The following is a 22,596-nucleotide window of genomic DNA, read 5'->3' as shown; positions in this document are numbered from 1 at the left end:
TGGCTAAAACTTGTTCCTAAGTACTAAAAATATAGTTCTATAATTTACAATGCAGGAGATTGCGAGAAATGCAACCCCCCTATTTTAAAAAATTTGGTCATAATATTCAATGGTTATAATGAAAAGCCATTAAATATCATTACCAAATCTACAGTTGAAAATATTCAATGGTTGTATATAACAACTGTTGAATAATATAAGCCTATTCAATTGTTCTTACTCTAGAATTGTTGAATATTCCCTTCCCTACTTTTAGAAGACATTCATGCAAGCATTTACTCAACAGTTTTATGTGAAAAACCTATTGAACAAAATAGGAATATTCAACGATTAAAAATCATTAAATAAAGGCTCTAAGAAAATTCAGTGCCAAAGTACACAATGGTTTAAAACCGTTAGATATTAGGAAAAATGACCATTTTATATTTCTTTTTTATAGTGGTTTATTTTACTGAATTTTCCTAAAGGCAAAAACAAAAAGGGTTAAAATGCATTTTTTTATCCTTATACTTTCCTTCGAGGAACATTAGACACCTTATACTAATAAGTGGAGCATTTCTCTCCAAAAACCATTTTCCAAAAGAGCAAAAATTCCCCTACATTACCAGATCACTAATGATAAGGGATTTTTACTCCTCTAAAAATAGTTTAGGAAAAAAATGCCTCACTTATTAGTATAGGATGCCTTGCACTCCTCAAAAGAAAGTGTAAGAGAAAAATACACTTTAACCTAAAAGTAAATATTAGTGACTACTTACTACATTAATTTAAAGTAAAAGTAAATTTTTTCCCTTAATATTTTCTCTAAAGAGTACTCAGCACCCTAAGGTATTTTACATAGCATTTTCATCCCTAATGTTAATTAATTCAATGCACCCATTATCCTAATGTTAAATCCGCACTAACACATTAAAATTTTCTTGCGGGCCCCATTTTATGTAACCGGTTATCGTCTCCCTCCAATGATGATAATTCCATTTCCACCTTAGTATTCAACATTATCATCTCCCTCTAATATTAGAAGCATTTAGACTACACCCTCATCACACACTCTTCTACTCCTTATCATCGGTCTCCTACTTCCTTCGTAGCTCAAAGTTCAACAATCTCTACCATTATCGTTGTAAAGTTCTTACTTAATCCAGACTTTACCATTTCCAATTACACTATCATTAAACAACAATCACATATTATCATAGTAATAGCCCTAAATTCATTTTCAAAATATAGGATCTCAACTTTGTAAAACATATGTTCAAATAAGAGGACTAATGTAAGCGTAAATACAATAACATGACTCAATAAGGCATAACATCTTTTCAAAAAGTGCCATGTACCACAACTCACACCGGTATGTGCCGCGGCATGTGGTACAAAGCCATGATTCTATTCTTCTTTGTACCATGTGTCGCGACATGGCACACAATGCATAACAATATATATGACAGCACAACTTGCTGCCATATGACAGTTCAAAATGTGAACTTTCACCGTGCACCATTTTCATATCTGATGTCCAATTAGAGTGATTCAAATCCTACACGAACCTTACAATGTATTCTATCTAGTGAGATAAGTTTGGACTCGATCCAATGGTTAGATATAAAATTGGACACCTAGGTGTAAAAAGCTACTTTTTCTTTGAAAATTTACATCCTAAGTGCTCAATTTTCATTCTTTATCCCATTAGACCACTTTAAATCTTGAACTAAGTCTAAAAGGACTACATATACCTGATTAACACATCATGTCATATATATCACATTAAATTCTCATATTTGCCTCTCAATGCCATATTACATACTTATGGGCTTATATGAGGCACAACACATACAAGCACATATACACATAGACTTATTCCACATTCAATCAACTGACTCTTACATATAGGGCTCCGCCTTACCATATGATCAAGAATCACAATTATACTCGACTCTTCTAAATGGGGGCTCCACCTCACCATTTGTGTCAATTCCTCATATACACATATAATTTCACAATTAATTCACATATATATAAGTAGAACAAGTTACACATATCATATACGTGCTTGGATTGCATCTAAGCCTACCCACGTACTTATCACTAGGGCACCATCAGTAAGATGCAACATTATATATATATATAAGCAAGTTTTCAACCACAATTCATATATACATTTATAATTTCATATTCACAGACACTTATGCATCCATTTAGCAACTTAACTATAACAACTTATTATACATTCATTTACACAAATGATAATTATACTACTACCAATTAATGCTACTCTTTCTTAGCCCCCTTTCCCGGCCTTCTTATACTCTCTTCACCTGTATATAAAGGTAACAAAGTGAGATATACATTTAAATAACTTAGAGAAAACTCAAATATCGATTAGTAAGTAAAATCATAAATAAAAGATAAAGTAGCATATGTTTTAATAAAAGCAATATCATATGCATATATAAAAATTCATTCTCATCATGCTTATGCTCATGCATTCCTAGTTCTACCTAACAAAGCAATCTTTGTGCTTGGACTAGGACTTTCAGTCTTTCATTAAACAAGGCCCACCAAACCACTCTTTAGACTAAGTATCTTCTTTGTATATGGGTGGTCTCCTAAGTCCATCATAGTAGAGTCAAGCTCTATGCTCGAGACCTTTAAGACTTCTTAGCCTTGTATAGACTAGGACCACAACCCCTTACCTTAGTCTGGGTATACTCAATGATCATTATCCTAGGTCTGTTGTAGCGAAGTCAAACTCTATGCTCAAGATCATCAGGATCTCCTAGGTCTTACCTGGCGGAGTCAAGCTTTATGCTCAAGACATTCAGGACTTCCTAAACTTACCCAAAGTAGGACCGCAACCCCCTACCCTAGTCTAAGGTATACTCACTAATGCAATGCATATGTCTATGTATATGTCTCTTCAAATTCATACCATACATTACTCACGTACTTGCATGAATATACTTTCACAATATTACTACTCTATCAATTCATAATATAATGCACATAGTTATACAAAAATACTTGTAAACAATTTCATAAACAAATAAGTAAAAGGATTACTCTAGTTACCTTTTACCCTTACTAACAAGGGTTACCAATCACAATAAGCTCTCAAAGGTGGACTCTCATGAGCAACTCCATAAATGCTCTATCTACATACTATAACATTCCTTAGTCAATTCTCAATACTTAGTAACAACATTGATTCAACTAAACCGAATCCCTTAACACATAAACTAGTCTAATTAATGCCTTTCAAATTCATAAGTCTACTACTTATAGTCATTGGCCCTATAGGCTACTTAAATGACTATAACAACCTCCTAACTCATTTATTCATCCAATTTTCTCAATTTATAACCTAACTTTTTAGGGTAGTTGAGACTAAATCCTTAAAGCTTAACCATTTAAATCTAGCTAGTTATAAAACTTTAGTTTCGTATTCGATAGCCCTTTTTAAGCCTTTCTTTTAGATTTCAATATCTTAAAATTCCCTAATTCAATTTCTCAACCAATCAAATTCAATGAAAATAGGATAGAAATGAAGCTTAATGCTGCACATTATTTACTTAACAAGCCACTAGTCGAAGCAAACTCTCACACTCTGGATATTGCAATCCCTAGCAAATCTAAGTCTTCCTCACTTCTCCGACTGTGTCTTCCCTTCCTTTCCTTTCTAATTTCACAATCTGACTTAACCTTTAAGTAAAAATTCTGTGCAATGCACTGTAGTGCATGCAACCTCCACCACAGTACATGGCACAATGAGTTCAATCTCACTTATGCTCGCATGTTATACTCCAAACTGCCATTCTACTCTTTAATCCTATCAATACAATAGTCAATCAACTCAATATCCAAACCACAATCAATTCACTAATTACCAATTTACCCCTGATGAGTAACTAGTTTTCTTGGATTAAAATTCAAGATATTATAACCGTCTACCTTGAAGCTTATATCTTTACAGCATCTACCATTTCCATCCTTGAAGTTTAGCATCTTCATCTCCCTCTCTCTTCATAGCCATTGACCTTAAACCTCATCCTCTCCATCATTAGTGATGATCTCCCTCTTCCTTAGCCTCCCCATGCTAGTTTTCTTTTCTTGATCTCCATAAGTTACTGATCTGGCATCCAAGTAAGGGTTGGCAATAATTTCTACAAAAATAAGGAGGATGAATATGTTGTCTCTATGAATAGAAATATATGGCTGAGCCTCCCACAAAACCTTGACAAACTCTTGGTCTTCCTTGGCGGCACTGTAGCCATCTCCCTATTTTGATCACATCTATATCCTCTCACCATGAATTCTACTGCTTTCTTTTTGGTTTTTAGCCTCTAACCAAAACCATAAGATTTGACTCTAGGTACAACATTGAAGGCTTGAAATTTAAGGTTGCTAAAAAAGCGAACATTCTATTTAGCTTCTCTGACATACTGGTGGCTTTAAGCTTTAACAAGTAACCATTTCTTGTGAAAATCCTAACTCCAAATTATATTTGTGCCCTTCTTATTTTAATCAACAAGTCAAGCTAGTTCCACCTCAACATTTCATGTCATATTTTAGACAAACTAAGCAAGCCAAACAATCAACATCTGAATATTTAATGTCAAGGTAATGGGCACCGACTTAATCACATTAGAGGCAAAAATGCTATGTGAAATACCTTAGGGTACTGGGTGGTCCTCAGAGAAAACATCAAAGGAAAAAATGCACCTTTACCCTTACTTCAAGCAATAACTACTTTTCTTCTAGTAATGACCAGAATGGAATAGGTAATTACAACTTTCCCTCTACAAATTTACTTAAACTAAAGTAATCATAGATATTTACAACACTTTGACTTCAGTGAATCAAAAATTTGCACAAGAAAAGTTGTAATTGTTTGTCTCATTCTAGTTATTGCAAAAAGAAAAGTAATCATTACTTAAATTAATATTTATTATTTTATTTTATGCTGGGGCTATTTAGTTATTTCACAAAAAATCATTAATGTCTGAAGGGGACTTAAGAAGAATCATGACATTTTGTGAGATCTCATTATCGTTTGCATATTTGAAGGGGTTAAAGTGCGTTTTTCTTGCTATATCTTCCTTCAAGGAGCGCTGAGCAACCTATATTAGTAAGTAGTGCATTTTCTCCCCCTAAATCATTTTTTAGAGGAGCAAAAATCCCCCTCCATTAATGAATTACTAACAGATAGGGATTCTTGCTCTTCTAAAAAATGGTTCAAGGAAAAAAATAATCAATTATTAGTAAAAGGCGCCCAATGCTCCTTGAAGGAAAGTATTGGGGCAAAAATACATTTCAGCCCAAAGGGAAAAAAAAGTTTGAAATGGGATCACTTTTTCTGGTCATATCCATTTCTTATGAATCATGTGTAGGGAACAATCGAACCTAGATTAAGGTATATTCCGACTTTTTTATGCAAATTTTGAACAAAATTGATTGAGAATATAGAAATTGCATGTGGTAGAAAACAACTACGTACATATCCATGCTTTTCATATTTGGAATAGCGCCAAAATTTAAATGTGATTAATAATAATAGCGCGTGCAATTCTTAGCCCTTTTTCCAGCCATGCAACAGACAAAAGTTAGGCATCATTTAGTCTAAAGGGACTTTGATTTTCCGCCGTAAATAAGAAAGGTCCAGGAGTTCTCACTCATTAGTCAGATTCAAAAACAAATTTCATTTTGAATTTAGTTCATGATCTCACTTCATCACTTAATTTGCACACACTTTTCATCACGATGAATTCAATTTCCACATTTTTCAGATTGTAGGAATAGATTACGAAAAAAACCACCTCCAATGATGATAAAACTTCTCTTTCACCACATGCGGAGACCCGGATTTTAGTTGGTAATTTTTGAAATTATACAAAAAATAGCTCCCTCCTAAAACTATGTAACCACAAACCCATAATTATTTTAATTAAATAAATATTTAATCCAATTCTAAATATTAGTTTGAGTTTGGGCTTCTCATTATATGGTCTAATTCATCAAGGGCGGACCATATTCCAGCAAACTCATTTTATTGATAGCCAAATTTAATTTATTACCAAAGGACGCTTGGATCAACTAATTGAAAGTTGAATCAGCTTATTCTAAAGTCTTGAATTTAAGTTCTGGAAAATAATTTAATACTATTTAAAATTAATTATATTATGCTATTTTATTTTAAACATATAAAAAATTGTACTTCAAAAATACAATATTTTATAATTTTCAAAACAATTCTTAGTGTCCTGTATATGCTATTCCCATTGGCAGTATTCTGAGGATCTATTTCATTAACAATTTTTTCATGGAAAAATCATTTTTTATTTAAAAATATCAATTCTAAAATTTTATGATGTTTAGCTTAACTTTTAAAAAGTAATAATTACATGAAAAGATGACAAATTTGTTATTATTTTGAAAAATTACTCAAAATAGCTTCTCAAAATTAATAAACCTGGAGAAAACATAAAATATTTAAATATTTAAAATATTAACCATTTCAAAAATAATTCTAATTAAACGCAAAACAATTTTTACTTATATTTCCTTGCGTATACATGATTCCATCTTCGACGAGACACTTCGAAGAATTAATTGAGACAATTTAGACCGCTAACTTTTGCCACCTTCCGAGAAATGTGAGGCTAAAGATCATCCAAAACAAAAACGGACAAACCCAACACAGTAATCACAATAATTACATACGCGCTTAATGTTAAAGTACACCCCAAATTATTGGTGGAAAATTCAAAAACGCAAATTAATCTCTTCAACGGTCAGACTATGAAAGCGTGTAAGTCACACTGTCACAGGATCACTGTCCTTTTTTAACGTGGTTTCCTACGTCCTTCTTCCCAGTCTTTGAACTCATATCCTATCTATAAATACCATACACTTTGCTTGGAAATACAACATAGCATCTGACAGAGGGATATATCTCAGACGCTAAAGAAATATATATTAAGAGAGTTTGAGTGTTTGGAAAATGGAGAACTTCCCAGTAATCAACTTGGAGAAGATTAATGGCGAAGAGAGAAAGGCTACCATGGAGAAAATTCATGACGCTTGTGAGAATTGGGGATTTTTTGAGGTATTTAATTATCTATGAATATTTGCGATTTTTTTTTTTTTGCCAAAGCATATTTGTGATTAATTATTTTTTCAATTTGTTGGGAGTTAGTAAAGAAAATCTCAATGTTTTTTCCTGTAGTTGGTGAACCACGGGATATCCCTTGAACTATTGGACGCAGTGGAGAGGTTAACAAAAGAGCATTATAGGAAATGCATGGAGAGAAGGTTCAAGGAGTTTGTGGAAAGAAAAGCAATAGAGGGTATTCAAGCTGAGGTTAAGGACATGGACTGGGAAAGTACCTTCTTCTTGCGTCACTTGCCAGACTCAAACTTCTCTGAAATCCCAGATCTCACTGATGAATACAGGTTAGCACAATACAAGTTTTGTTTTCTAACAACAAAATAATTTAACCACTGGAAGAGTTGGGTCCGGCAGAAGGGATTAATCCTTCAAAATATGATGAACCAATGTTCAAATTCCAACAGAGAAGTCCCCTAAACCCAAGTCCCATTGGCTTTTCTCCAACACTTTTTTTAAAGGACATGAGAATAAAAACATTTTGATATACGTATCCATATGTGTTTTAGAGTACTGCTTAGAATGCACATATAAGATATAAATCAGAAATGAGAACAAGTATATAAATGGGTAAACGTATATGTACATATTCTGAACTATTTGTTGAATGCAGGAAGTTAATGAAGGAATTTGCAGAACAAATACGGAAACTTGCAGAGGAACTACATGATTTGCTTTGTGAGAATCTTGGACTAGAGAAGGGCTATCTCAAGAAGGTCTTCCGTGGATCAAGAGGACCAACTTTTGGCACAAAGGTTGCCAACTACCCTCCTTGCCCTAACCCTAAACTTGTGAAGGGTCTTCGTGCCCACACCGATGCCGGTGGCATCATCCTCCTCTTCCAAGATGACAAGGTTAGCGGCCTCCAACTTCTCAAAGACGGCCAATGGATCGATGTGCCTCCAATGCGCCACTCCATCGTCATCAACCTCGGTGACCAAATTGAGGTATTAAACATAAAATGTTCCATAAATTAACTTGATAGTATACTTACTATATTCACTCAATCAATACAACCTGTGCAGCTAGATAGAGATAGAAGCAATGTGATAAACAATATCTTGATACAAAAGTAACGGACAATTTCACTTGAACAGGTAATCACAAATGGGAAATACAGGAGTGTGGAACATCGTGTGATTACCCAAGCTAATGGGACTAGGATGTCTGTAGCTTCATTCTACAATCCAGGAAGTGATGCTGTTATACATCCAGCACCACCATTGATTGAAGGAAAGGAAGACGAAACCAATCAGATGTATCCAAAATTTGTGTTTGACGATTACATGAAGCTCTATGCTGCACTCAAGTTTCAGGCTAAGGAACCAAGGTTTGATGCCATGAAAGTTGTGAACTCCACTACTGCAACAGCTTAAGGAGGGATTTATTTAACTGATTTGAGAAGGGAAAAGCAAAGAAACAATATACGCATAAACAAAACAAAAGGCTTATACTTCATTTTTTTATTCACATTTTTTACTATAGAGGGTGAATTTTTTTTTTTTTACGTCAGTGAGTCATGAATTTATCAATAAAAGTAGCGTTCTTTTATTTTATTTTCTTTTTTTTTTTCCCATAACTTGGATTTCCTGTTTTCTTTCTTCTCGAGTAAGAGGATAAAAGTTAACCGCAGTTTCAAACAATATTTAATTTAGTTAAAATTCTATATTTTGGAACATAACAATTTCCCCCGTAATCTTATCACATACTCTTTGTCATCATAAATCAAAGGAAATATTCGACGAGAAATGAAAGCGTAGACTTTTTTCTCTCTACACAATGGTTTTCTCTCTCTTAATAGTGCTAGTGGACCTGACTGACAAGTCCAAACATTCAGAGACCAAATGAAGTCCACATGGAGGGGCCCTTGCAAATTTGTACTTTCAATTGTAGCTTTGATAACTATATACATAAAACTTTTGCGAACTAAAATTATTTAATCACCAGCGTATTTACGCCAATATAAGAATCTTAAAAGGTTTCAATCAATTGCTTAATTTTTTTTTTCTGAAGTTGCACAGAAGGGCTTTATATGAGTCAAATTTTACAAGTACTAATACACAAAATAGATATTACGTCAATTCTTGAAAAACTGATGTAGAAAAAAGAATGTAATAGAATTGCAAACATTTAGTGTTGAAAGTGAAGTTTCTACCTTTCTTTGAAAAACAAAACAAAAAAAACAGAACTGATATAGAATGATGGACTCATCATGTCGGTTTTGTGGAATCTACATCAGTTTTTATAAAAAAAAAAAATACTGATGTAGATTTGCCTTTTAAATTCTTTAGGGATTCTTCAATGTTTTCATTTTCATCTTCTCTTACATTTAAAAACCAAAGGACGCAATCGCAGAGGTCATCGAGGCCCTCATTCTTTCTCATTTTTCTATTTAAAGCCATCGTTATGTTATCATATTGTTCATCTTCTACCTATCTACATCGGTTTTTTTTTATAAAACCGAAATAGAATGATGGACTCATCCTGTTGGTTTTGAAAAAACCGACATAGATAGTGGAATCTACATTAGTTTTTTTATTAAAACAGAAAACTGATGTAGATTTGCTTTTTAAATTCTTTAGGGTTTCTTCAGTGTTTTCACTTTCATCTTCTCTTACATCACAAAACCAAAGGACGCGATAGCAGTGGTCATCGAAGCCCTCATTCTTTCTCGTTTTTCTTTTTAAACCCATCGTTACATTCTTATTTTCTTCATCTTCCTCTTTTATCATTCTCGTTGTTTCGAATGCTCGACGTGGTTTGGTACAGGTATGAGTAATGAGTATTTCGTCCTCACTTTGAAATGATAAAATCTTCTTATAAATTGTGTCCAATTTTTGCGCTCTTTCTTTTCTTCTATATTTTCTGCTAGTTTTGGCAGATAGTCACTCTCACAAGTGTATGGGATCGATGTAGTCATATAATCCCAGAGAATTCCAGACGTTGAACATAGGAAAAAGCAATTAACCTTGTTTTCTTATATATAAAAAAAAACCAATTAATTTTACAGAGGGGTTTTATAATTAATTAAACAGCACAAATAAAAGCAATGATAACAAACAAGCATTAGAGATCAAGAGTCCCCTACTGGAATGACTTATTCTAATTTAGTTAATCTTTTGCTCTTTATTTATAGTGACAATCATTCCTAAAATATCCTAATTATCTTTCAACATATTAGGGCATGTTTAATTAGCATTAAATTGGCTTCCACCTAACTCAAAAGGTACTAATTAGATCATGAAATAGGGTTTAAGTCACCATAGATTATGAATTATCCCTAATTCAGTTATCTATATCTATCTCTCTAGGTTTAAGTTAGTTCCTCACCTCCTAGTTCATCGAACAACCCATAGATAGGTTATATAGTGGCCACATATATAAAAAGAAACTAGAACAAGAGAGATATATAAATAAAATGATAAATTCTCATAAACAAAAAATTATGTCCAACAGCAAAATAAAATAATCAAATAAAAGAGAAGAATCCATCCCGACCAAGCTATTCCCTACCCTGACTTAGGATTTAGAAAGAACTTATAAAGTTAATACAAAAGTCCCAAAATAAAGGCATAAACAAAGTAAGGAGAATAAAGAAAAGGGAAAACTCCCAACTCATAACCAAACTTGATAGGGGACACGGAATCAGAATCATGCTAGTTTAAGGACAGAACCCTAAACTACAATAAAAACAAAAGAACAAAAAGAAAAGGACCAAATTTATGACGAAAATAAAAAAGAAATGAAATAAACAATGGGATAATGATCAAAGATAAGATCCTCTAGAGTACCCACGTCTAGAAACCTCAACCTTAGAAGATACCACAAGAGTTGGTCACGCTCTTGATCACGTCTATTTCTCACACGGGATGCTACCACAAGTACTAAGGCTCACAAGAGTTATAAACTCTAAAATAAATAATTTCATTCAACTTCTCTTTCGTTTACAAGAGGGAGCATGCCTAATATATATAGGCTCATAGAGAATACTATTTTCTAAAATTAAAACCATAATTTCTTAATACTAAAAAAGAGAAAGAAAATAATATAAAATAATGAGAAAATATTCAGCCATATAATTTAGGAGATGTGATCCTAAAATTATAGGATTACAAAAATTAGAAATTAATAGTATAATTAATCCTAATCTTTGACTAGATTCAAAATAAGAAAATGAGACTAGTCTTGCTCCTTAAGAAAAGGAGTCAAGTCAACAGACCACTAAAATAGGAAAAAATTAAAGAGACAATCAAGGGAATTATAAAAAATTCAAAATCACGCCACCCTTGACTTCTTCATTGGGGTTTCATGCTTTCTTGCTTGCAAGAGACTCCACTTGTAGTCTTCCTTGCATTGGGCTAAGATTTGCATCTCTTGAGCTTGACTCTTTATAGATTTGGATTTTAAACATATTATACACATATAGATGCTCTCCTTTGGGCTTGAGAGGAGTGTCCCAATTCTCTCCAAGCTCTTGGACTTCTTACACAAGACTAAATAAGGCTTGCTTCATGGCTTTAGTTCGGGCTCTTGTTATTGACCTCTAATATGTTGTAAAGGGTCTTTAGGTACGTTGGATTGGAAGTATTGGGCTCTTGCTCCTTGTCTTGGGCTCCTTTCATGCCACCATACTCATAATTACCATCCTCAAGCTTCATTGTCATTAACACCATGTCATTCATGCCATGGGGTCTATCAAAACATCATGCTCTACCTTTGATAACCTTGATAGCCTATAGAAATTTGTACCATCTCAGCACTTTTCCTACAATTTCACATGCTTTTGATGAAGTTGTGCATATTTTTTATACATATAACAAGAAAATGTGCATATCTTATTCTTGAGCTTAAATGAAAACATTTTGATCTAAATTATGCATGATTTTTATCTTGGTTAAGATTAAACTTGAGCCTCAAAAAGTTACTTGTCTTCTTAGATTGTTGGAGCATCATTTGAAAAGTAAAGAAGGAGCTAGGAAGTCTTTACACCCAAAAAAAGACAAGACAAAGAGTGGAGAATCAAGCTCAACTGATACACCTTTGATCTCAGCCAAAAGTTAGAACCAAAACCTGTACAACAGCGCCTTAGCTGTAGCCAACAACTAACTAGCTATGGCTAACATGCTTCTAGAGAGTATTAAGCCATAGCTAAAGGAAAATTAGCCATGGATTACAAGCTTCCAAAGACATTTAAGCCATGCTAAAGAGTATTTACTAAAACTCTGCTTTTTGAAGTCAGAACTGAAGCTAGGGTTACATATATGACATTCTAATTAGACTTGCTGATGCATTCCACAATTTCCAAAGTTTCCTTAGGGCAAGTTCTACTCAAGTTTTAGGTCTTTGAAGGAGATTTGGCAAAGGATTGATTATGTGAAGAAATTTAAGTAGATTTTCTTTTTTTTTTCTTTTTCTCTTCCCTTTCCTTCTTGTTTCTGATATGGGTTTAAAACATTTTTACACTTTTAGCTTATTTCTAAACATGAGTAGCTAGTAATCTTGTTCTAGGATTATTTTGAATCTTTGTATAGATTAAGAGTTGAATATTCTTCTCTTTTTATAGCTAATGATATATATAAGTGTTTATTTGATCCCTTGTTTAATATTTTTAAGTGCTTCATTACCCTTTAGATTGTTATGTTTACTTGGGTTGTGCTTAAGAAAACTAATTTAGGTGAAGAACGTGAATAAAATAGTGTTTAACTTGAAATTTATAATGTTAAATGGATAATTTTGATGGTAAAATAAAGATATTTTATTAGCCCTTCATAGTTAAATTAAGATTGGAGCTATAAATTTGTTTTTATTAATTATTTTCAAGAGATTGAGAATTTTTAGTGTTTATAAAAATACTTGATTTTGACTCAAGAAAACTTGTTAAATAAATTATAATCTTAAACTAACACCTATTTTTATTAAAAAATCATTTTGAGAGAAATTAATTTAAGTCTTATGAAATATAAAAGGGAGAGATAATCTAGGTCCGATTCTCTTTGAGTTAAAGTTTCAACCAATTTTCACTTGTTTTTAAAACATTTTTCACTTTAATTTTCGTTACTTTTAAGCAAACTTCATATTTAATTTTGCTCAACATATTCCAAAGCTAAATAGTAAATTTTGAACTCTCTTTTGTACTAATCTTCATGGGAAATATATCTTTGAAAGAATCTACTACTTGTGACAACCCATGCGCTTGCAATAATGCTTGATGGCAAATAGCCTCCTTGCTTTTCAATGTTAAATTGGATGACCTAAATGAGGCTCCCTAGTTGTTCTTATATAATTTTCGCACCTTAAAAACCTAAAATTTCAATTGGCCCAAGCCTCCTATTATCATATAATTAATATATTTTCTTTAATACTTTTATTATATGCAATATTTGCGTCTCAGATTTACCTCTGCCCACAGTCAAGCCACATTGTAGCTTGTCTACATGCAGGCGAAGCACGAACATTCCTCTTACTTTCCTTCATCCGTAATAGTTAGACACTTCCTTTGTCTTTTGTCCACAACCAGTAATGATTTGCACTGGCTTTCTTCTGCAATTGGTTTGGAATAGAGGCTTCAAAACCTCAATGGATGGCTTCATCCACTACCGATTGAAAGCTTCATAAGCTTTGTCTGCACACGGACATAACCAGGGGCGTGATTCATGATTGGAATCTCTCCTAATGTAAATGATGAAATTTGTCTCCCATGTTATTCATTCCATTCTCAAAATAGACCTTTGCCTTCTGGATCAGTTGCATTTAGAATCAATGGATTTCAATCATTGAAAAGGTGGAGATGGGAAAAAAAATGTGTATTTTTGGCACATCTTGGAAAAAGATCACAATTCTCCATGTAAAACTACAAAAAAACATGTAAAGATCTCGTGAACCAAGATACCCATATTGCCCATAGATTTGAAACTTAATACATCTCAAGAAATTGTAAAAAATAGACTCTGTTTGAAAGCTTCAATTGAAGCAACTAGTGCCTAACCTTTCAAAGTTGTTCTTTTATGTTAGATAAGTGGGCACTCAAGAGGGGGTAGATTTGGTATTCTTAAATTTTCAAAAATCTCTTCCCAATAAAATAGTAACTATGTTTTCAGCAAAACAAAGTAGATGAAGAGAGATTTATACTTGTTTTGCCCAACCACTTAGCCTACATCTAGTTTTCAAGATCACATTTAAGAGCACTAAATGCACAAGCTTAGCCAGGTTCTTGAAACTCAATACAGGCTTGAATTTTTACAAATCATTTACAAAACCTTTTGTAAGATAAAATTTCCCTTAAGGAAAACCTTTCCTTAATCTAAATCAATAAAAGATTGAGTGAAAATAAGCTTTCTCCTCTTAAAAGATTGAATGAAATACAATTGAAAGTTTATAAACCAAACTAAGAGCTTTTTCAAAAATAATGAATGCAAGTCGGTGAAAATTAGTGAATGTACACTTAATTTATTACCAACTAACTTAAATGAGGTTCTAATTATATTATGGGATGTTTATAAGCATCAGAAACCTCAAACTAGTTGTTTGGAGCCATTGCATTGCATGGTAGAAGAAGCAACTATGAAAAAGCACATTATTTTTGAAGTTCATTAAATGTGTGTCAAAACTCTACTCACATGTGAAGGAGTTCATTTTCATGTGAATGAGACCTGTAGAAAGGCTTGTGTGAACGATCACATGCGCGCGTATTGTTCCTCGCGGGTTTCAACCAAGCAGAAGCACAAGTCCCTCTGGACAACTAGATTACGCGTTGACTCCCTCACATGTTGAAGAAAACTAGACTTGTTGACTCCTCTAGAGACTTAGTTTTCATTTCGGCAAGATTTGATTTTTGTGAAAATTGGTCTAACAAGTTTTGGAACAGAAGACATAGGTTTTTTCAAAATTGGTTCAAGTGTTCGAGGCTCCCAAAGGATAACTTGAGTTAGGTCAGACTCAAGTTACTACTGGAACCCACATTTTCGTGAGTGTGATATCTACTTCTTACGAAAGTTAGAAGTCCAGAGACATGGTCCCCATTGTCAATCTACTTCTCGTGTAATGTAGTTAGACATAACCAACATCATTATTTTGTTCCAATACTTGTGTGAATCGCACTTTGATTTTCTCGTGAGTGAGCAGACAAAAGTGAATGCCATTCTAGAACTCTAGTTCTTGCAAGTAAAATATCTAGGTCATGCAAAAATGAGTTCCCCGGCACACGTGCAATCTTTGTCATTTCACTAGATCGCTTGTGAACTAATTATCACAAGAGTGAGTATGAACACGCTAAAATGCTTTTTAAGATATTTTATAAGTTAAAACAATGTTGTGTGAACCCGTGACTTGTCTTTAAAAAGGTTTACACCATTACTTGCACATGCAAGCTCTTAGGTAAGGTTTTTAACAAAGAACTAAAAGAAATAACAAAGATAAAATCTATTAAGTCTATATCTTCTATTATTCAAAACAAAGGTATATCCAACATTTTTTAGGCCATGATAAGTCTGAAACATTGATCAATTAATCGTGGTAATTTTTTAGAATTACGAAGTTACATTTCTTCTTAAAATGTAAGCTGGAAAATGTTTTGAAAAATTCTCCACAAAATGCATCATACAGGTTACCAAAAAACATCATGAAATGACAAAAAAGTTTAAAAAAATATATTCTTGAAGAAATTGGAGATGTAAAATTATGTATAATTGTTGATGAAGCTTAATATACATAAAAAATAGCTAATATCTATTGTATTGAGATTTATCAATAAAAGTGGATGTCTAAGTGCAAAGAGCACTTTTTTAGACTTGTTCCTGTTGAAGAAACTTCTTCAATGACATTAAAAGAAGGTATTTTTTTTATTTACTCTCAAAATAATTTTAGTGTTCAAAATATTAGAGAACAAGGTTATATGATAGAAATGAAATACTAAGGAGATTAGCAATCCCAGGCCGTTTGGTATTTCAAGATTCTTAGTCAAACTTCTTTTCCTCTTTGGTTTCACACTTTTTCCATCAATTTTCATGCTTTTAAAATTTTCATATAGTTACTTATATCATGTTAACTTCCTCAACCTAATTGAAATTTGAATGTAATTAGTTTAATGGGGTAACCTTCAACCAAATCCTTTTTAGACGACACTTTTCATATCACTATACTGGTTGTTGTAGCTCATATGTCATATGCTTGCAATAATGCTGGATGGTGAATGAATTAAAAATGAAGAGAAGAAATGAGCAATTATAGCAATATTGGCTAAAGTCTTTTAATTATTTCCACTTTGAACCCAATCTTCTCCACCACTTTCTTGGCTTCTCATATTCACACCTTGCTAGGGAGGAGTTACAACTGTTGTAAGTGAAGAATTAGATAATTGCGATGGGTAATTCAGGCAAGTGTGGCTTATATGGATTAGTCTTAATAAGGATTGGATTATTTGGATCAAGCTTTAAAATACTCAAAAATATGAAAAACCAATATAACGAACCCCTGTACAAGCACATTAAGATTTCGGGCTAGTCAGAATATCAAAATTGTTATACTTTATTTTATTTTCTTTAAGCTGATTACAATTATCTTAAAAATTTAAATTTTTCAAACAGCATAACACTATAATATATCTTTTTTTTCCATCATTATCAAAGTAAGACCAAGTATTGAAAGAGTCAAAATGAAAATATATGAATTAATTATGAATCTCTCTGTTTTTGAAAGAAATCAAAATGGGCCAGAAGACATTAATTACACTAAAAAATGGAGTAGTTACTGCCCAGTATGTTTGGGCCAACATTAGGCTTATAAAAGGTTTTGATCACAGCCCAACTCCTCATCATTCGGCTTCTTGCTGGGGACTGAAGAAGATATATGAACTCTTGGCCCAAATAAGAAGATATATAAACTGCTATTAAATTTAATAAGAATTTTCTTATAATTTGGTAATAACTTTAGATATTTAATATATATGTTATTTAAAAATACATATAATATTAATTCATTTTTAAATGATTTCCTATGGAATTTTCCATTATCTCCAACTGTTCAACTATTTTTCACAATTTTTGGCTATATTAGTAAAGGACCTCAAGTATAGTTTTTGAAATTTCAAGGTATCATTTTGGCCACACCAAAAAAAAAAAATATAAGTCCATATAAAGTTGGCGGTAGGCTAATTATGTTATTAGCCCATAAGTCACAAGTGGCTTTTAGCAAGACATTGTAACTACTCAGTTCATATGAGGATCGATGATCCGATGTAACCTATCATGCAACCGTATCATATCCCTTCTGTCATGCAATATTTCGGTCAAGTGTGAGACATGAAACTGTCATTCTTTTTTACCTGACCATTACTTTCTCGATCTTTGAGTGGACTGACTGTAGCAACGAAAAAATCCTTTTCATTATAGTATGGCCATACATTTTCTCAGTCTTACTCATCAATGAGCCCTAGTAATATCTCTCACTTAATGTGAGGGATAAATTCCATCTTGATCACTCATATTCCTCTTTATTAATATTACTAAACTCAATTATAGCCTTTATGGTCACCTGATCAAAGGTGTGAAATATGTTATTAGCCTAATCTATTAATTTATAATTGAATAAGGCTGAAATGGGAGGAAAAATTAAGGGGCGAGTTTTTAAAAATCAAGATGATAGAAATTAAATATTCATTCTTGTGAGTATAGATATTTAAGATATTTTACTTTTAACAAACTTCAGGAGAGCCTTTTCAACATATTAGTATTTTCTGAAGTTTAACATCTTAATATTCTCCATAAATAACAAATGGAAATTTTAAATACTTTACTATTAAATAGATTAATTTATATATTATGAAATTTATAATATATGAAATTTAACACCATGAGATCCAAATTTCAAATATATTAATATCCATACTTTATCATATTTATAATTCTATGAAATCATGAGGATAGATCTAAATACTCAAACACATATTTCTTTTTCTAAATATTTAAATAGATAGATATTAATTTAAATTTAAATTCCACCACATATGTGCATATATGTACTCGATTATATGAATCTAGATTTTTGGCATATCTTTAAGGTGGATGGAAATCTTAAATAGATAGATATTAATTTGAATTCAAATATGTCATATTTGAATTTCAAATACGTAAAAAAATAATTTTTATATACATCTAAAAACTAATAATTCATCTTGCATCTAACTCCAAACCTGAATAATATATTTTTTATACATTAAAAAATAATAAAGCATCCCAAACCTAACCATAAACCTAATTTCAAAGCACAGAATCATTGGAAAGGCATTCAAAAATATAGAATTATAACAAACCTAAAAATGGATAAGTGGTATGTTTTTGTAGCCTTTAACCCTACTTTTATATTATAACTAGTAAAATACCCGTATGATGCATGAATCTTTTACAACAATATTTTTAAACAAGCATTAATGTTGCAAGAAAATTCTTCCTTTCTTTCAGCCTAGCTTGATCTTTTGTTTCTGTACTCTTAATTCCCTAGTTTAATGGAATTGCATCCTTTTGCTGGTGTAAAAAATAGATAGTGTATAAAAAAACTTCAACATTGCTTTTGCTATGTAAGGCAGAAAATGATGAGGTACTTGGAAGCTCTACATCCATGGAGGCTTTCGAAATCATCATAACCATAACTACAAACTTTTGGGCACATCACCTTAAAAATATGAGAAAAATCTAAAATTCCCTTCCCTTCTTGTAACTTTCACTAAAATGCTTGGTAAATGACTTTTAGAAATTTGTAAAAATTTGATCACCTACATAATATGTGTATAACTATAAGATAAAAAATAAGATAGTTAAATTTGGCATCACTTTAAAGAAGACAATAGACACAGACTTACATTAGCATCTTAAAAAAAAAAAATAATTCAAACCTTTTAAATTATTTGATGAAGTTCACTTAGCTATAATTTGTATATGAATCACTCAAACCATGATATACTGGTGGCCACACCTTACAGGAATCATAGCATGAACAACATCAATGAAATGAACAACCCAAGCTAACAAAATGTGAGATGATCAATACTCATGCAAATTAATGAAGAGATTGAAAAAAATAATAATGAGGCATTACAATATATAATAGACTCAAAAATGAATGAAATACAAGAAAAAACTAGAATCGACAATAATGAACATGTATCCATGCAGCTTTATCTATAATAAGTACTTATCCTAATGTTGGAGGGAATTTTGAATTTGAACTTCCAATCAAATGAAATTCAAATTAAAACCCAAAAAAAAAATAACTAATTAACGAAATAACCTATCAACGAATCTTAGTACAATTTAAAGTTAAATACAGTTAATCTTTGGACATTTACTTTGAATTCAAATAAAATACCGATCAAATATTAATCTTTCAATTCACACATACACACACATATAGTTTTTATTTTTCCGACATCAAATTGTGTTTGTGTGTGTGTGTATTCACATATATTCAATCATACCAAGCTTAATTTCCAAAATATCCTTCAAAAATTTTGGAAATCAGCCGAACAGATCATATTTGAATTTCAAATATATAAAAATTAATTTTTATATCCATACATAATATAAATATATAGACTTTAATTTGAATTCAAATATATATATATATATATATAGATACACATATAATAGATGGTATGGAGCTTAATTTTCATTATATCATCCAAAGTTTTTGAAAATCATCAAGAGAGATGGGATTTGAATTTTAAATAGATAAAAATTAATATATATACATCTAACACTAAACCTGAATAATATATTTTATATTAATATTTTCAAAACTGAACTGGATATTGAACAGGAAAGAGTAGTGATTCACAATTCACATGGTCAAACTACTAACTTAATAATTAAATAAATACAAGAAAAAAAATCTATAGTATGTTAATAAAATGACATAACATGGCTGAAATTAATAATATCATAAATTATAATTTCATAACTTGTCAAATATAGGTGGATCCTAATTGAATTAGATATGAGTAAATTCAAAAGTATTTATATTTGCATCTATAATTGTCAACATTTTTATAAAAAAAAATCTCATTCATATTTTTTATATGTGAATTGTCCAAAAATTAACTTGACTTTTAGTATAATCTAATTTTTAAATTTTTCTAGTTTTTTTGAAAAATTTAAGTTTTTTAATATGTGTTCAAAACTGTTAGGTTTTCTAAAAATTTCTTCAGTTCTCGATTTAACTCTGATTTTTGGCTCAATAGCAACTCAAGTCCAATCCAATCTATTTCAACTATAAAAATAGTTTTTTGGTCCAACTCTGATCGATGGTCCGACCATTCGATTTGGTTTAATTTTGAAATCATTGTTTTATATACATTAAAAAATAATAAATTATCTCAAACCTAACCCCAAGTCTAATTTCAAAGCACAAAATTATAAGAAAGGTATCTTGAAGCACAAAATTGCAAAAAACTTAAAAATGAATACGTGGCATTCTCTTGTTGCCTTTAACTTTACTTTTATATATATATATATATATATAATGATATTGTCTAAAAATCATTCAAGTTTCCCAAAAATTTTATGCCAATATTGTTTTACTTTTTTATTCATAGTTAAAAATTTTTAATTATTTAACAGTATTTATTTAGTATTTTTAAATAAAGGAAATGCACAAAATGGCTAAAATATTATTCAAACATGCATGTAGTTAAAAAAAATTTACGAAATAATAATTTAATATAATAAATTACTCCATGTAATTTAGGTTTATTTTTCTTTAAATTTCATTATTTTTAACACAAAAATTTTAAATTAATTATTTAAAGTTTCTTAAATTTGGAAAGGCACTAGGCAGTTAGATCATAAGGGAAGATTAATAATTTTAAAATTTTAAACATAATTGAAGATAAAAAATTAAGTATTTTATATAAATTTTTGGTGGAATATTCCTAGCGGGGTTAAAGATTATACTAAAATGTTGGTTTCGAAAATAGAGGAGAGGTCTCTATAATTTTAGAAAAACGGTGAGAGGTCACTATATTTACCCAATAAAATTTTCAAAAAAATATCTGTATTGATAAACAGAATTACAATTTTTAATGTCTTATTTATTCATTGAGTTTCCTATGTCACGCTACTAATCATGTCCTTTATCCAAGTTTTAGCCGAAAAAATCAGCAAGTTACTATTTCGCATGTATATTCTTTGAAACAAAAGAGCAAGAAAAATACATTCTCAATTCTTAAACAAATTAATGCTTCCCTAACCATCATTTTTTAGGAGCCCGGAACAAAAGTCCACAAAGCCATTTTTGACAATACTTTTTAATAAATTTAAAATATTGAGTCTGTTTCCGAGGTGTTTTTTTTTTTTTGACCAAAAAAATTGATAACTGCATCTTATAAAAAATTTCGAATCAAATTCACAGAGAAAAATCGAATCAATCTTGCTGAGCAGTTAAACATGGATATTCAATAAAAGGAACAAAATATTCTCTTATATTAATTATTTTTTATCATAATTAATACTTTTAATAGCAGTTCTGGACTCAACTGTTTCTGATTAAAAAAAGTATTTTCAAGAATATTTAGAGATTTTACAGAGAATAATATTTAGATTGTGAATATCATCTACCATAATGCGTGATCATTTTAAATTCCTCTCACCCTTGTCTTCTCATATGTATTGGATGTATTAGCACTCACCACTTACTACAAGTTCATTATTAAAATTCAAATTTTAAAATGTTTAACAAATAGTAAGATTAATATCCAATATTTATATGAAAGAAATCAATAACAATTATAATAGGTAGATTTCCAGCCTAGGAAGAGCGGATAAAGACTCCAAAATTGAATTCAAAGATACGAATGAAAATAATGGACAATATTTTAATTCAAAACATTACTGGAAATTTGCATCGTAAACAACAAATAAGTATATTACACAATTCTGAAGAATTACATTTACTTGTAGATTTTTTTTACGATAATTAGACTTCAAAGTTAAAAAACATTAGGGGTAGCAATTTAATAAATACTTAAAATCGGTTATAATTATACAAGACAGAATAGTTAGATCAATGTATTTAATTTAATAACATCATTACGCAATTTTACTAATTAGATTTTGCAATTAAAAAATAATAAGATATTGCAAAATAATAGGTAGATGGTGAATAACCCGAAGCCGTTGCCTAATATTACGTCGTCTTTTTAAAGCTGCATCACCCTAGTCTTCTTAATTAATAGAGGAAAAGGCAGAAAAATCCCATCTATGAAATATAATTAAAAACAAGGATTGCTGTCATTAATTATCTTTGAATGACAACATTATCACAGATTTCGTTGAGATTCTGAGTTTGACAATATCTCGTGATTTGAAACTGTATAGGGGTTTGTTTAAAATATCTATAAATAGGAGCGACTTACTGGAGAAAAATTATACGTGGTTTTGAATTGGAGA

General features: G+C 31.1%; 1 protein-coding gene across 1 annotated transcript; it reads left to right on the top strand.

The window, feature by feature from the left end:
• Positions 1-6,940: 6,940 nt before the first annotated feature.
• On the top strand, positions 6,941-8,713 carry LOC129318452 (1-aminocyclopropane-1-carboxylate oxidase-like). The gene is made up of 4 exons (XM_054963216.1): positions 6,941-7,102; positions 7,223-7,449; positions 7,776-8,109; positions 8,260-8,713. The coding sequence occupies exons 1-4, from the start codon at positions 6,998-7,000 to the stop codon at positions 8,536-8,538; spliced, it is 945 nt and encodes a 314-aa protein (XP_054819191.1). The 5' UTR covers positions 6,941-6,997; the 3' UTR covers positions 8,539-8,713.
• The last annotated feature ends 13,883 nt before the right edge of the window (positions 8,714-22,596 follow it).

This window comes from Prosopis cineraria, unplaced genomic scaffold (genome assembly GCF_029017545.1).
Source record: "Prosopis cineraria cultivar Desert tree isolate PC_DT_omini unplaced genomic scaffold, ASM2901754v1 PC8, whole genome shotgun sequence".
Lineage (NCBI taxonomy): Eukaryota > Viridiplantae > Streptophyta > Magnoliopsida > Fabales > Fabaceae > Prosopis > Prosopis cineraria.
Note: the sequence above shows the minus strand (reverse complement) of the source record. Positions and strands in the feature narration are given on the sequence as shown.